Source organism: Amphiura filiformis, chromosome 7, assembly GCF_039555335.1.
Source record: "Amphiura filiformis chromosome 7, Afil_fr2py, whole genome shotgun sequence".
Classification (NCBI taxonomy): Eukaryota; Metazoa; Echinodermata; class Ophiuroidea; order Amphilepidida; family Amphiuridae; genus Amphiura; species Amphiura filiformis.
The window spans coordinates 40,542,247-40,555,576 of NC_092634.1; the positions used below are offsets into that span (position 1 = coordinate 40,542,247).

The 13,330-nt window shown below is 38.1% G+C and overlaps 1 protein-coding gene across 2 annotated transcripts in view; it reads left to right on the forward strand.

Moving 5' to 3' along the window:
- The first annotated feature begins 456 nt into the window (after positions 1-456).
- Positions 457-13,330, forward strand: part of LOC140157164 (organic solute transporter subunit alpha-like) — a 40,482-nt gene continuing 27,608 nt past the window's right edge. Inside the window, exon 1 of one of the 2 annotated variants that reach the window (XM_072180258.1) lies at positions 457-1,273. In XM_072180258.1, the coding sequence (XP_072036359.1) occupies positions 1,180-1,273 (94 nt within the window). In that variant the 5' untranslated portion in view covers positions 457-1,179. The remainder of the gene's footprint in view (positions 1,274-13,330) is intronic. The other variant, XM_072180256.1, reaches the window with a different exon arrangement.

Here is a 13,330-nt window from a genome sequence, read left to right on the forward strand (position 1 = left end):
CATAACAAGCTTGACTGACCCAGCCCGGGACCCAGCCTGGACTGACCTATATAGATTATGATGCCTACGCCCTCTGTGGTTGATGAGTCACTATGACGCGGGGACATAAGGAAAGCCACCGAGCAAAACTCTTACGGTCTCTCCTTCCGGGAACCGTCGGTGGTTGTACCACTGAGGTCCCGGGTCCCAACGGACGAAGCGGTGACATGATCGTCGACGTCGTTATCATCATAGCCGACGTCGTAATTGTCGTCATCATCATCTTGTCATCTTGTCTTCGTCATCATCCTCTATGATCTTCCTGGGCTTTCCCGTGTGATGACTAGCTATGACTCTAAATCAATTTTGCAAACCCAACTACTGAGACAAACTTTGCCACTAAAAAAAATAATATATTCTGTGGTGAGAGGGCGTTAACATCAAGGCGTCACTTCAAATTTAAAAGAAAAGTTCTAAACTTGATTCATGCCAGAAATTAGGTGCATGGGCAAACAAAACTCAGCACACACGAGTCAGACATGGTGCCGTTGCTATTTGTGTAGTATAATGTCACGACCCAATGAACCTGAAAAAGCAAAATTGAAAACCCTGAAAAACTTCCAACAAAATCAGTTTTGCGGCAGGCGGTCTAGTGTCCTCGACTACTCAAGCTTCAAATCAACAATAATATCTAGCTAGATACTTAGCCCCCGGGTACTCAAAAAACAACAATCGATTCTTGATCTGCTTGTGTGCCTACTTGCACACTGTGCCTGTATGTGTAATGCTTTGTATACCAACGCTTGAAGGTTCTGTTTGAAACAAGCATATGTGACGTAGGCAGATTAAAACCACTACCAAAAGAGAGTTAAGAGTCAGTGGTAGTTCAACAGCTTCCGCGTTGGTTCATGATAAAAATTGACATTTTGGCACAACAACTTGAAGAGGGACATGAGTATGACTCGCGCGACCATGTGAGGTTTCCTATCACAGGGGACAGTAAAAGTGTGTCAGAACCTCCTGTGTGTCTCGGTATTTGGCCGCATGCTGATGAAAACATATCCTTTTACATCTACTGAAGATAGCTAATAATAATCACATCAAAGTGTCAGCGAGTGACTCTACTAGTACTACGCTGAGGTTAGATTCACAGCGCTACCTGTTCTACCAAACGTTGTAGTGATTTGTTGGGAGTATACGATGGGAGATAATATGATGATGAACGGGAATACGCTTCCTCCTTCTCCTTGTGCGAATATGACTTTGACGCCCAATTCTATTGAGATGGTGGAATGTAAGTAAAAAAGTTTTCTTATTTTATATCATTTGATAAAATTTATATAGTAAAATCATGCACTGAGGTGCATGTGTGTAGATTCACTTCAGACTTGTATTTTTTACACACGTCTTGTCGCTTTGGTTGTTGCATGTTGGTTGCACCTTGGAGGTATATAAATAAACAAATTGTTGTCGTCGTTGTTGTCTAAATATGAATAAATGAATGAATGGGTGGGTAACCGTGAGTGAATGAATGAATGAAGGTTGTTGTTGTTATTATTATTGTTGTTGTCATTGCTGTTGTTGTCATTGTTATTGTTTATGCTATAGCCTACATACTTTAAAGTAGATTTTGTACTAGGAAGAAAATAAGAAATTTGAAAATATATATTAGGACATAATACCATGGAAATTGCGGCCATGGAAATTGAAATTCCCAGTATGATAAGCCCAATTTCCCACAAGTTCCTTTGGTATTTCTTTTATATCTGGGAAAGCTAAATTCACCTCCAAATGCCCAAATTTCCAAACATTGCCAAATGGGGAGCTCCATCTCCATCACACTGCTGAATGTCACACTTTTTCCAGCCTTAAGTAATTTGAGTCTTGCAGACCAGTATAGGTTGCAATAAAAGTATAATTTTATGAACCAGAGAAGACGATAGAAAATATTCTCATCATCTCTGCATGAACCAAACAATACATTGAATACATACCGGACGGATTAAGAACAGATTAATAATCGAAAAATCGAAATTACATTTGAAATCATTATTGTCAATTTTTTACCTGTATTAAGTCGCGTCAGAGGGGACCATGCACTGTAAAAACAGTGTTTTGAATTGGTGTTTAGAACTTCAAATGTTTAAACACTTTTTATGTTTAGATCCTAAACGTCTAAACCATAATCATTTGAAATATGTTTAGGATCTAAACATTAAAATGTTTAAATGCTAAATATTTAACTTTCTTATACCAATATGTATAAAATTGATTTCTAAACATTCATTGTTTTTTGCATGAGACAAAAAAAGCTGACACTCAAGAGGAATATAAGGGTTCCTGCTATCCCACTAGCCTTAAAAGGTTTCAGGTTTAGACATCAGCAAAAGATTGACCTTTCTAATAAAGTGCCAAAGGAATGGCATCCAAAAAGGACCAGTATATACTAGTACATGATTGATGATGATTCAACTTTAACTAAATTTTCTGTATAGGCTCTAAATATTGCAGGACCAAAGTAGAAAAATACTCAAAAGTTGCGATAGCTTTATAAATTATATTGCTTTTATGTCAAACCAAACTAATTCTGTTTGAAATACAACTTTTGACAACAGCAACAAACAACAGAACAAACAATAACAGCAACGTTATATATGGTCTGCATATGTGTGTCAAAAGAAGTCATTATACAAACAGAATTTTGTTTATAGTGGCTTCGCTTTATTAATCAACCAGAAACTGGAATCAGCTGAAGACGATTGTATAAAATTTTCCAAAAAAAAAAAAAAAAATCAAAAACAGCTTTGGAAAGGAGTGTCATGGTAGTTAAGCGATAACAATAAGCATTTTGACAATTGGGCAGCTATTCTAGTTGAAATACATCACCCTTTTGGAAGACATGACATTAATCTCTTACACAGGGGTGTAGATTTCAAATGGAGTCACCCATTCTGGTAACCCCATTTGAAATTCACACTCCTGTGTGGAAGATTAAGGACATGTCTTCCATAAGGGGTGTATGGATTTCAACTGGAATTGCCTATTTTGGAGGTAATAAAAGTACAGCCTCATTTGTCAGCAAGGTTTAATTCGGGTCTTTAGAATATCATGAATATGGTTGGTTGTCAAAATTGAAGGGAGCTCGATTTTTACTATTTTTTACATAAACAGCTGGATTTGGCGAAGAAAAGTGTATTGTTGTTATTTTTTTAAATGATAATAGTCCCAGGAGTGAAAATAATAATCCAGGGATGAGAAAATAATAATGAATCAAATATATAGAAATCTATAGAATCGTGAAAGTTCAGGAAAGTGTTATATACCAACCACATCAGGTCTGACTGCATTTAGTTACGCGCAAAATGAAAAGTGAAAAACAGTGTAATTTGTGTATACTAAATATAATGTAATGTAGGCCTACATTATACGAGTATATGTACAAAATTGATTTTAAAAGGATTAAGCAAAATGTAGATGTGCCATTAAATTAAAGAAAGAAAGGGTCTTAAATCACATGTAGATTATAACTTCGAAGTGATCAAATATGTAATTTGGACTAAATCTCTGTGAATGTATGAGAAAAAATCCTATCATCGCACATGTCGCAAGCGTTTATACATAGGTGATGCTTTCATTGGAAAGCTAACTTTGCTTTGGTAAGATTTCGTGAGCACGGTTTTAATTTTGGGGATTGTTATAGCTCATTTCTTTATCGTATTTCTACTTTCTTACGCAAAACAATCAGAATCTTCAATGGTGGTCTATCTTGCAGGCATCTACTGATATACAATTATCTGTTTCTACACAGTAGTCCCCAACTGGGAAATTATTTGAAGAACATCAAAGAAATAAAAATCGATCGATCAATAAAATCGACTAAAATGAAATTCAACTGATTGCCTTGAATTGTGTTTTCTATTGAAATTATGTTATGTATGCTATAGCGAGATATTGGATTATGGAAAAGAGTCCACAGGGACAAGAACATACATAGATGTTAGCATGTTTTAATTGTTATTTTTCATGTTCTGTTTGACAATAATCTCACACCGTAGATCACACAATAACATCTTAAGATTTCGGATTTCAATTTTTCGTGTGACCTCCTCCGTCTTAACAACGCATTTACTGCCTGTCAGTTAGACTTTTCTTGTTTTGTTTTACATATTTTTCATTCAATTTTATTTCAATTTGAGGGAACAGCATGCTATACGTGACTCTGTCACCAAATTGAGAAATCGGCCATCTTTAAATTGAATTGGTACCTCTCTTCAAATGCCTATGTTTGCTTTGTATTTTGTAGAGTGTTAGCACAACGTATTGAAAACACAATAGAAATATCATACTGCGGCAGGTCCGACTCGAGATACAGACATTTTTTAGTCAAATATTGAAGGGGTCCATTGCAGTACATGTACGTGTATAATAATGGAATTCAGGGTTTATTATTTGGGTATTTTCAAATCCGCAATTGTTCAATCATGTAAATGGGGCATATTTTGCTTAACTCTTTTCAGTTCTGCCATTTAATGTTCTTCAAATAAGACGGAACCTTTTTATGTTCTTCTTACAACTTTTAAGAGTGAATCTTTCATGACTGACATCACCATTCAACGAGGGTACATACCTTTAGATATGCCAAATTATATTCTTATGTTAAAGATTCTGATGGAGTGACGTATTTCTATGAGATGGGTCACATCACACCCCCTGATCAGTTATGTGACTAACTTTGGCATTTTTCTCACAAAATAACTACACACTGGTAAAAGAAGTTATGTAAAAGCAAACTTATTTTAAATAATGTTCAGTGAATGTGATGATATTTATGATTTAGAAATTCATTTGATTTTGTATTATACTGAATTGAATTGAAAGTGTTCTACAACCGGATCTTTCTAAACTATAAAGCTTAAGGTGGTACTACACCCCTTGATAAATTTTGTGACTAGTTTTGCATTTTTCTCAAAAAATAACTACACACTGGTAAAAAAAAGGTTATGTATATAATAGGGGCAAGGAATCCAATTACTTCACTGAAATTTCAGTGATTCAAGACAAGTGGTTCGACGTTCGTATGTTAAGAAATACGGTACATTCTAGCGGTACCTCTTTTCTTATCATAAATAACGTACATGTACCGCTTGTCTTGAGTCACTGAAATTCCAGTGTAGTAACTGGATTCCTTGTCCCTATAATAAACATAACTTTTGTTACCAGTGTGTTATTATTTTTTGAAGAAAAATGCAAAAATAGTCACCGTATTTATCAAGGGGTGTAGTACCACCTTAATTGCGTATATAACATATTTTGTTGACTCCAAGTAGCACTTTCCTGGACAACGTATGTTCTGTTAATGTTGTGAACACAATTATTTGTGACACAAAACTGGAGACAAAACAGTTTTACCTGTTCATTAAATCCATTGATGCTGTTTTCATATAGATTCTGATACGGGTCTATCATGTTTCACTTTTTATTTGTTTCTCGTCGTGTGGCCCAATCTAAATTGAGACCTTTTAAAGGAAATTAAAGAAGCCCCATTCAGGTTTTTCTTTCGAAACACAATACCATGCAGACGGCACTCTGAGATCTGTCCTTTTAAAATCCTAAATGATCAAATACCCTATACCTGGTATATTGTTCTGGTACATGTACTTTTCTGAGGTCGTTACCTTTTTCTATTATCCTATTTCAGGGAAACGATCCTGGGAGCTATATGTAATCTTATAGACCCAAAACCCTACTTAGATTTCTAAAGCACCGTAATGTTGTTAAATTCAGCACTCATAAACACGATAGAGTGTGGGAGTGGGAACGGGAGTGGGAACCACCGCTTCAAGGAAATGTCTAGTTATATAGGAAACGGATTTATATAAAGCACATGTGGATTGAATACATGAAGAACATGAAGAAAGAGCCTGAGAAGAATCAAATGTGAGTTTTTTGTGGGAAGAAGAGGAGGAAGATGATGGCGATGATGACATGATGATGATGAGGAGGAGGATGAGAGATGCACAATAAAGATGACGATGAAGGTGGCTAAAAATGAAAACTGAATGCAGATGAAAGAGATCATCATGCACAGGACTGGATTTACCATTGGGCCAGATGGGCCCGGGTCCAGGGCCCCAAAGTTTGGGGGCCCCAAAATTACCCTGCGCATCTTCTTTTTTATCCCGAAAACACCATGCATGTTTGGGCAAAAATAGGGTGATGTTGCAAAATTTTGCGCGCATGGAAAATTCACCTTCATCTTCTGCCACTGCCGATCTTACAGTATATGTACGTAAATCAAAACCGTCTGGCCATTTGAGTGCAGATGCTTTCCTCACGGTGAGTTTGGGGCCTCCAAATTTGGGCCCCAATAACGGTAAGGCCTGATCTTGTAGGACTTTGATGCCAAGAAACTATTGAAGAAAAACAAGAAAATTGATTAAGGAATCCGAGGAAGGAATCAGAATTACAGATGACGAGTGACAAACACCGAAAAAGTAAATTAAAGATAAGAATAGGAGAAGAGAGGATCATAAAGAGGAGATCATTAGTCAGGAAACAATGCTTATTTTGCATGCCATGCATCCCGAGTTTCATGTCACTCATTTATCATGTTTTACTAAGGCATGGTTCGGTTGACTGAATATGTAATTGACAAAATAAGAACTGTCTATCTTCCAAGTTTTTTCAACTTTTTGTTATTTATGTTGCGTGATTTTCACGTGAATTACTTGAACTTGAAAACTTTGTCAAAATAGCCTTGTTGGTTTAGTAAATAAGCGCCATGACACCTTAACGATCAGTCACTTGTCAATTAATTGTACATGTCGTTGACGTTTATGAGGAATCAAAATTTCAGTTCTGTATGATTTCACTTAAAATATTTTTACTGACCCAATAATTAAGGTTAATACTGGTTACCTATATTATGTAAGTTTTGGAAAAAGGTCTTTCAAAATAATTGCAAAAGTAGTATTAACACCAGCCAAGTATATCTCACCATGCAGTACACCTCCATCCATCCATACAATGGGCTATTCCATTTGAAATCCACACTACCCCTGTGGAAGATTTTGGAAATATCTTCCACAGGGGGAGTGTGAATTTTATATGGAATTAGCACATTATGCAGCTCCATTTGAAACTCATCCTCCCTCTGTGAAAGATTCAGGTTGAATCTTTCTCAGAGGGTATATGAAATTCAAATGAAGTTGCATAATGTGCTTAATTCCATATAAAATTCATACTCCCCCTGTGGAAGATATTTCCAAAATCTTCCACAGGGTAGTGTGGATTTCAAATGGAATAGCCCAATTAAACACAACTCTGACAAGAACTTCATTTTCTTCTTGGACATTCTCCTTGGCTCACCCTTTTCCCTTTTAAAGGAATTTTTATTAACATGTCTCTCAAATCCAGGAAAACCATCGTTTGAGAGTACTCACGGATCGAAGAATTGTCTAATAATATGTTGATACCAATAATTATGACGGCAGTTCCGTGGCTGTTCGTACTTTTCCTTGGACGTTTTTCGTCCAATCTTCTCATGCATGATGCTTCTTGTATTGATTTACTCTTGGATTTGCTCTTCTAACTTCACAAACAGCTCTCAAAAGATGAACAACAATAGCATAACGATCAAACAAAGTACTTTTAAATTCGATTTCTTCAGATAAAAGCACCCAAAAAAGAATACATTATTTTTTGTCGCGTCTACCTGTCAAGTTAAATTTCATTTACCCAAGGCATGAATGCAATATGATCAATTATTTCCAGGTATCTCAATGTCATTTCGGATTTTATTGTCAAGTGTTAATTGTGAGGTTATTGTACTTGTACAATGGATCGCCAACGCGGGCGTGGTCACTGGGCGTGGCATCTATATCCTATAAGTTTTCCTTTCATGTTCCACTCACCTTTTGATCTACACTTGAACAAAGATATAAATAGCCTTTAGCAACATCTTCGAGATCTTCACTTTCATCAAGATCAAGACTAGTATAATTTTTGGATCAAAATGATTTGTACACATCGGCTCTAAAACCATTCCTCTTCCAAATGCTTGAATCCTTTTGAAATTATGGTGAATTGGTAATTTCACGATCAAATTTATACCATATCTCGAAAATACTATTCAAATGTGGATTTTTATTATCTTGATATAAGTCTGATCCATTTGGCTATTCCAGTTGAAATCCATACGCCCCTAGTGACATTGATCTCCCGCACAAGGGGTGTAGATTTAAATGGAATCACTAGTCGGATAGCCCTATACGCCATGTCCTGGAATATGAAAATGCCTATATTTGGAAGCACTTGTGAGCTTTTACAATTTCCTGAGCATGCCATGAATTACTATTAAAGTATTACCTTTTCCACTGACTTTCATATTCATTTGTCAAAGTTAAAATACCCAAAAGGGTCTTCGTGAAGATGTCAATTGCTAATCAATGTAATGTCTGTTAATGTCTTCCGATCTTTTTCAGTGATCTTTCTTCAAGAGGGTCCTAGTAGGTGACCAAATTGAATTTTCTCTCCAAATGATGGGTATTAAATTATAATAAAGCCTCTCAACTTTCCTGATTCAACTCATAACAATGCTTACATTTTGTAAGTTGCTTGCTTCCAAGGGGCTTCAACCGTATAGGCATTAATCATGTGGCAGCTAAGAAAAATGCTTTAAGCATCTTATTTTTCTGTTACATAATAGACATTGAATGAAGAAGGCCATAATGAATAAACTAAAATAGACATAATAACAAAAAAACTATACTTTTGCTTTATGAAACCAACTAACTGACAGGAAGCATGAGCAAAAGAATTGGTCAAAATAAAATAGAGCGACAAACTACACATATTATTTTCTTGGTTGATTTTTTATGACCATATAAATTATAATCTCATAATTTACCATAATAATATCATAATTGTTTAATGTTTGCCTATCGTATTATATAAATTTTATACGAGTGATAAAAAAAATCTCTTTCGCCGCCACCCCCTAAGCAGGCAACATTTATCCACCGGCGAAGTCTGTATCCTGGAAGTTATATTAGCTGTTTTGGCAATTATCATTGGCCATCCGCGTCATAAAAACTCGTAAGGATGTTTTCTATCGGTCGCGGATGTGGCCAAAAATATCAGTTGGTTTTTCCCAAAAGAGCGCATGAGATTTTTTTTCTTCATGCACTATACATAGGAACCAGTGTGGGAACCAGACCCGTGGGATAATGTTGTTTACGGGGATGGACCGCCCCAGCTAATGTGTATTTTGTTTTTTTCGCACGGTCCTATAGACATGGGTCTATGTTTTGAGGAAAAAAAAACTCCTTAGACTTGGGTCTTCTTTGAGCAAATCAGCTATTTTAAAACCAAAAAAAATCACGATTTCTCGCATTATGCACGAAATTTACGATTGTTATCTCTATCTATCTTGCGGACGCATCCGAGAAAGAGTTTACGATTCTTTTCCAGGAATCTCTATCAGCCATCAGATTTGGGAGGTCATTAATTTCTTGATTGACGTCCCTTGCCACACAGTCGATGTAGTTGAATGGTCTTCTTCCTCTACATGTTCGTGGAAGCCTCATACAGATGACATCTGAAATTATTTGGTCTTTTGCACGGTAGCAGTGGCCTGCAAATCTGGCTCGCCGTTGAGCAACGATGGAGGACACCTGTGGAACACCATCATAGATCTCTGCTTTGGTTTTATGTTCACGCCAGGATATATTTCGAACCCTCATCAACAGCCGGGTGTAGGTACCATCAAGACGGTCCTGAAGATCTTTCTTCATTGTCCAGGTCTCACTTCCATATAAGAGGATACTCTCTATGCAGGCTCTAAAGAAGGCAAGCTTGGTATTTCTTGATATGTTGGACTGCCAGATGGTGTGCAGTTTGTTGCAAGCTTTCCATGCTTGAGCTTTGCGAGTCAGAAAGTCTTTCTTGCTGTCGGCAACAAATGAACCAAGATATTTAAAGTCCGACACCTCCTTGAGTTGTGTGCCATCCCGAGAAAGGATTGGAGTTGGGTTCTTATCTCCATTAATACACATATATTCTGTCTTCTTGGAATTGAGAAAGAGGCCAACTTTGGCGGAAGCATCTTCTAAAGATGACAGAAGATCTTGGGCATCTTGTGATAACGTAGCTGTTAAAGCGATGTCGTCTGCGTAGTCAAGATCGGTTAAATACTTGTTCTTCTCTCTGCTCGTCTTATTGGGCATGATGTCAATCCCTTTGGACTTGTCAGTGTCTATCGACTGTCTGAGGAGATAGTCTACCACTATCACAAAAAGGTAAGGGGCCAAGGTGTCGCCCTGCAGGATTCCAGCAGTAGAGAGAAACTCTTCAGTTGGTCCATCACCTGTTTGTACAAAACTTGAAGGATTATCATACATTATTGCAATAGCATTCACAATCTCCTGAGGGATCCCATAATTACGAAGAATATGCAGCATGGCCTTCCGGTTAACACTGTCGAAAGCTTTTGAGAAGTCAACAAACACAATATATGCCTGCTTCTTTGAGATTTTAAGCTCTTCTATTATCCTTCTAAGGGCTAGAATCTGTGGTGTGGTTGATCTACCCTTGCGAAAACCATTTTGGTTACGTCTGAGAATAGGATCTAGATGAGGAGAAATCCTGTTGAGCAGCATAGTGTTATACAGCTTGGCAGCAAGTGCTGACAGTGTGATACCTCTATAATTTGATGGTTGTGAAAGATCCCTTTCTTCGGGAGAGGTATAATTGTGGATCTTGACAAGGCTTTTGGCTTATTTCCTTCATGGTTTCATTACAGAAATCAAGCAGTTGCTGATGGAAGAGTGGGTTTTTCCAAACAATGGCTGGTATGTTGTCAGGACCAGGTGTTTTTGACTTGTTGAGCTTGCTCAGACCTTTTTGCAGTTCCTCCATAGTAAATGGACCAGTGTGTATTGGGAGATCGTCAGAGACATTGCTGTTAAAGAACGTATCTTCAAGGTTTACGTCTTGCTCTGGTTTCCCTAGTAAGTTGGAAAAGTGTAGAAACCAGTTGTCACGACGCTCTTCAGATGTATTGCCTTTCACTCTAACCACAGGAGCAGATTTGGTGTCAGTTATCTCCCGGAGGAGTTCCCAAGAAGCTGCATGTTTATATTCATGATGGAGGTTGTCAAGTTCCTCTGTCTTCTTTTGAATAGAGGACTCCAGAGTTTCTGTGTAGGCTTTATCAAGAGTAACTTTGGCCGATTCGAGGAACTTTTGTGATGCTCGGGTGGATCTAGCATTGTGTTTCATAGATGCACTCTTTAAGACATCTCTTGCCTCAGTGACTTTGTCTGATGCAGCAATGTTGTAGGACTGCTTTGATTTTTTAGGGAGCATCTCCAGTGCAACTTCCTCATTAGCCGCAACTAAGGTATCATAAGTGGTGCTAATATTGGGTTCTTGTAGCTCATCGTGTAGAGAACTGAAGCGGTTATAGACTGCTACCACAAACTGCTCACCCAGGATGGTGTCTCTGGTAACCTTCTTCCAGTCAATACGTTTCATTGGGTCTTTCATGGAAGTTCTGCATTTCCGGTAGCTGATTTGACATTTGCATGAAACAATCCTATGGTCCGAGTTCACACCCTCGAAGGAGCTGTATGCACGTGAATTCTTGATTGAGTTGATCCACTTCTTTCTTACCAGGACAAAGTCTAGTTGAACTAGTTGGCCATTAGGACGCCTATGTGTCCATAATCTGTTGATGCGGTTTTGAAACCTTGTGTTTGTGGCTATGAGGTTATGTTCCTGCAGGAAGTCTTTCATGTGGTTGCCATTTCTATTGGTTTCTTTAGCAGGTGTGAAGAGAGCATCCAATGGCCCAAGCTGAGCATTAAAGTCTCCTCCAATTATAAGTAAGTTATGAGCTGGGATGGCATTAACTGTAGAAGAGAGTTCTTGGTAGAAGGAGATAACAGCTTCTTCAGGTTGTTCGTTATGTGGACTGTAGCAGCAGAGAACTGTGGATGTTGGATTGCCCAGCAGAGAAATTTCCATAATCCGTTCATTATGACTAATAATGGACATGCAGGAATTGATGGCTCTTGGTGAGATTAAGAAGCCTACTCCACCAGTGGCAGCATTCCTTTGGTTCTTCCATGCTGAAGAGGTGACTAATCTGTATCCATTCAGATCTTCCTGCAAGAGGGAGTCATTGTGACAAATCCGGTGTTCCTGCAGACATATGATGTCAATGCCATAATGTGCGGCTTCATGAGCAAGTTCTTCTTTTTGGCTAGTGAGTTGAGAGTTCTGATGTTGAAAGTGCTGATGGTAAATGGTTTTTTTCTTTGTACAAATTTGTCTTGACCATCCTTATCTGCATCAGGTTTGGTCCGTCCAGGGATGGTATCAACTGGCTTTGAGATCAAACCGTCATTGATGTTAGCATAGTCTAACGGTGACTTAGATGGTCCAGACTTCATAGCAGGGCTTTAACCCTGGTGCTTAAATGTAAACTCATATTTCTTGTCAATGGCTGAATAAGACAGAGGTCGCCACTCCTTCTGTCATAGAGGATATAAAGGAAAGGTTTCAGCATTTAGTCCAGTTGCCACCCATACTAAATCATATGGGGATACACCTGGTCGCCTGCCGAGGAGATCTGTGTGTATGTACCCCTCAGCGGCATCGGTGAAGTCTCGATTTTCCCAGACTCAGGTGTCTCTACCCTACAGAAGTACCTGAAACAGGTATTCTGTCCTACCATGCAAACGAAGCTGAAGACTAAAACTAAATATTAAACCCTAGACAACTGGATGCTGAGAAGGAGGAAGAACTAGTATAAGCAGGAAAACACATGGAGCACCCAAAGGATGTTGAAAACATCCAGTGGGAAACCCAGCCCCTTAAGATGGTAGTAGGGTGCTGGTAAGGGTAACTTTCAGCTCCGCGGCTATAGCCTCGGCTATAGCCTTCCCTTCCGCACGGTCCTATAGACATGGGTATTTGTATTTTGTTTTTTTCGCACGGTCCTATAGACATGGGTCTATGTTTTGAGGAAAAAAAAACTCCTTAGACTTGGGTCTTCTTTGAGCAAATCAGCTATTTTAAAACCAAAAAAAATCACGATTTCTCGCATTATGCACGAAATTTACGATTGTTAAATGGGTCCTTCTTTCCAAAAATCCTTAGATAGAGGTCTCTATTTTCGGAAAAATTACTCTTTAGAAATGGGCAGCTCTAGTCGCATACCCTGTCGAAAATAACCCAAGGACCCCGTCCCCCGTAAAGAAAATGCATTCCTTCAGAAGCAGTCATTGCAATATTGCATGTTTGCCACCTTAAATACAGGCATTTTACAAGACCAACCCAGACTTAA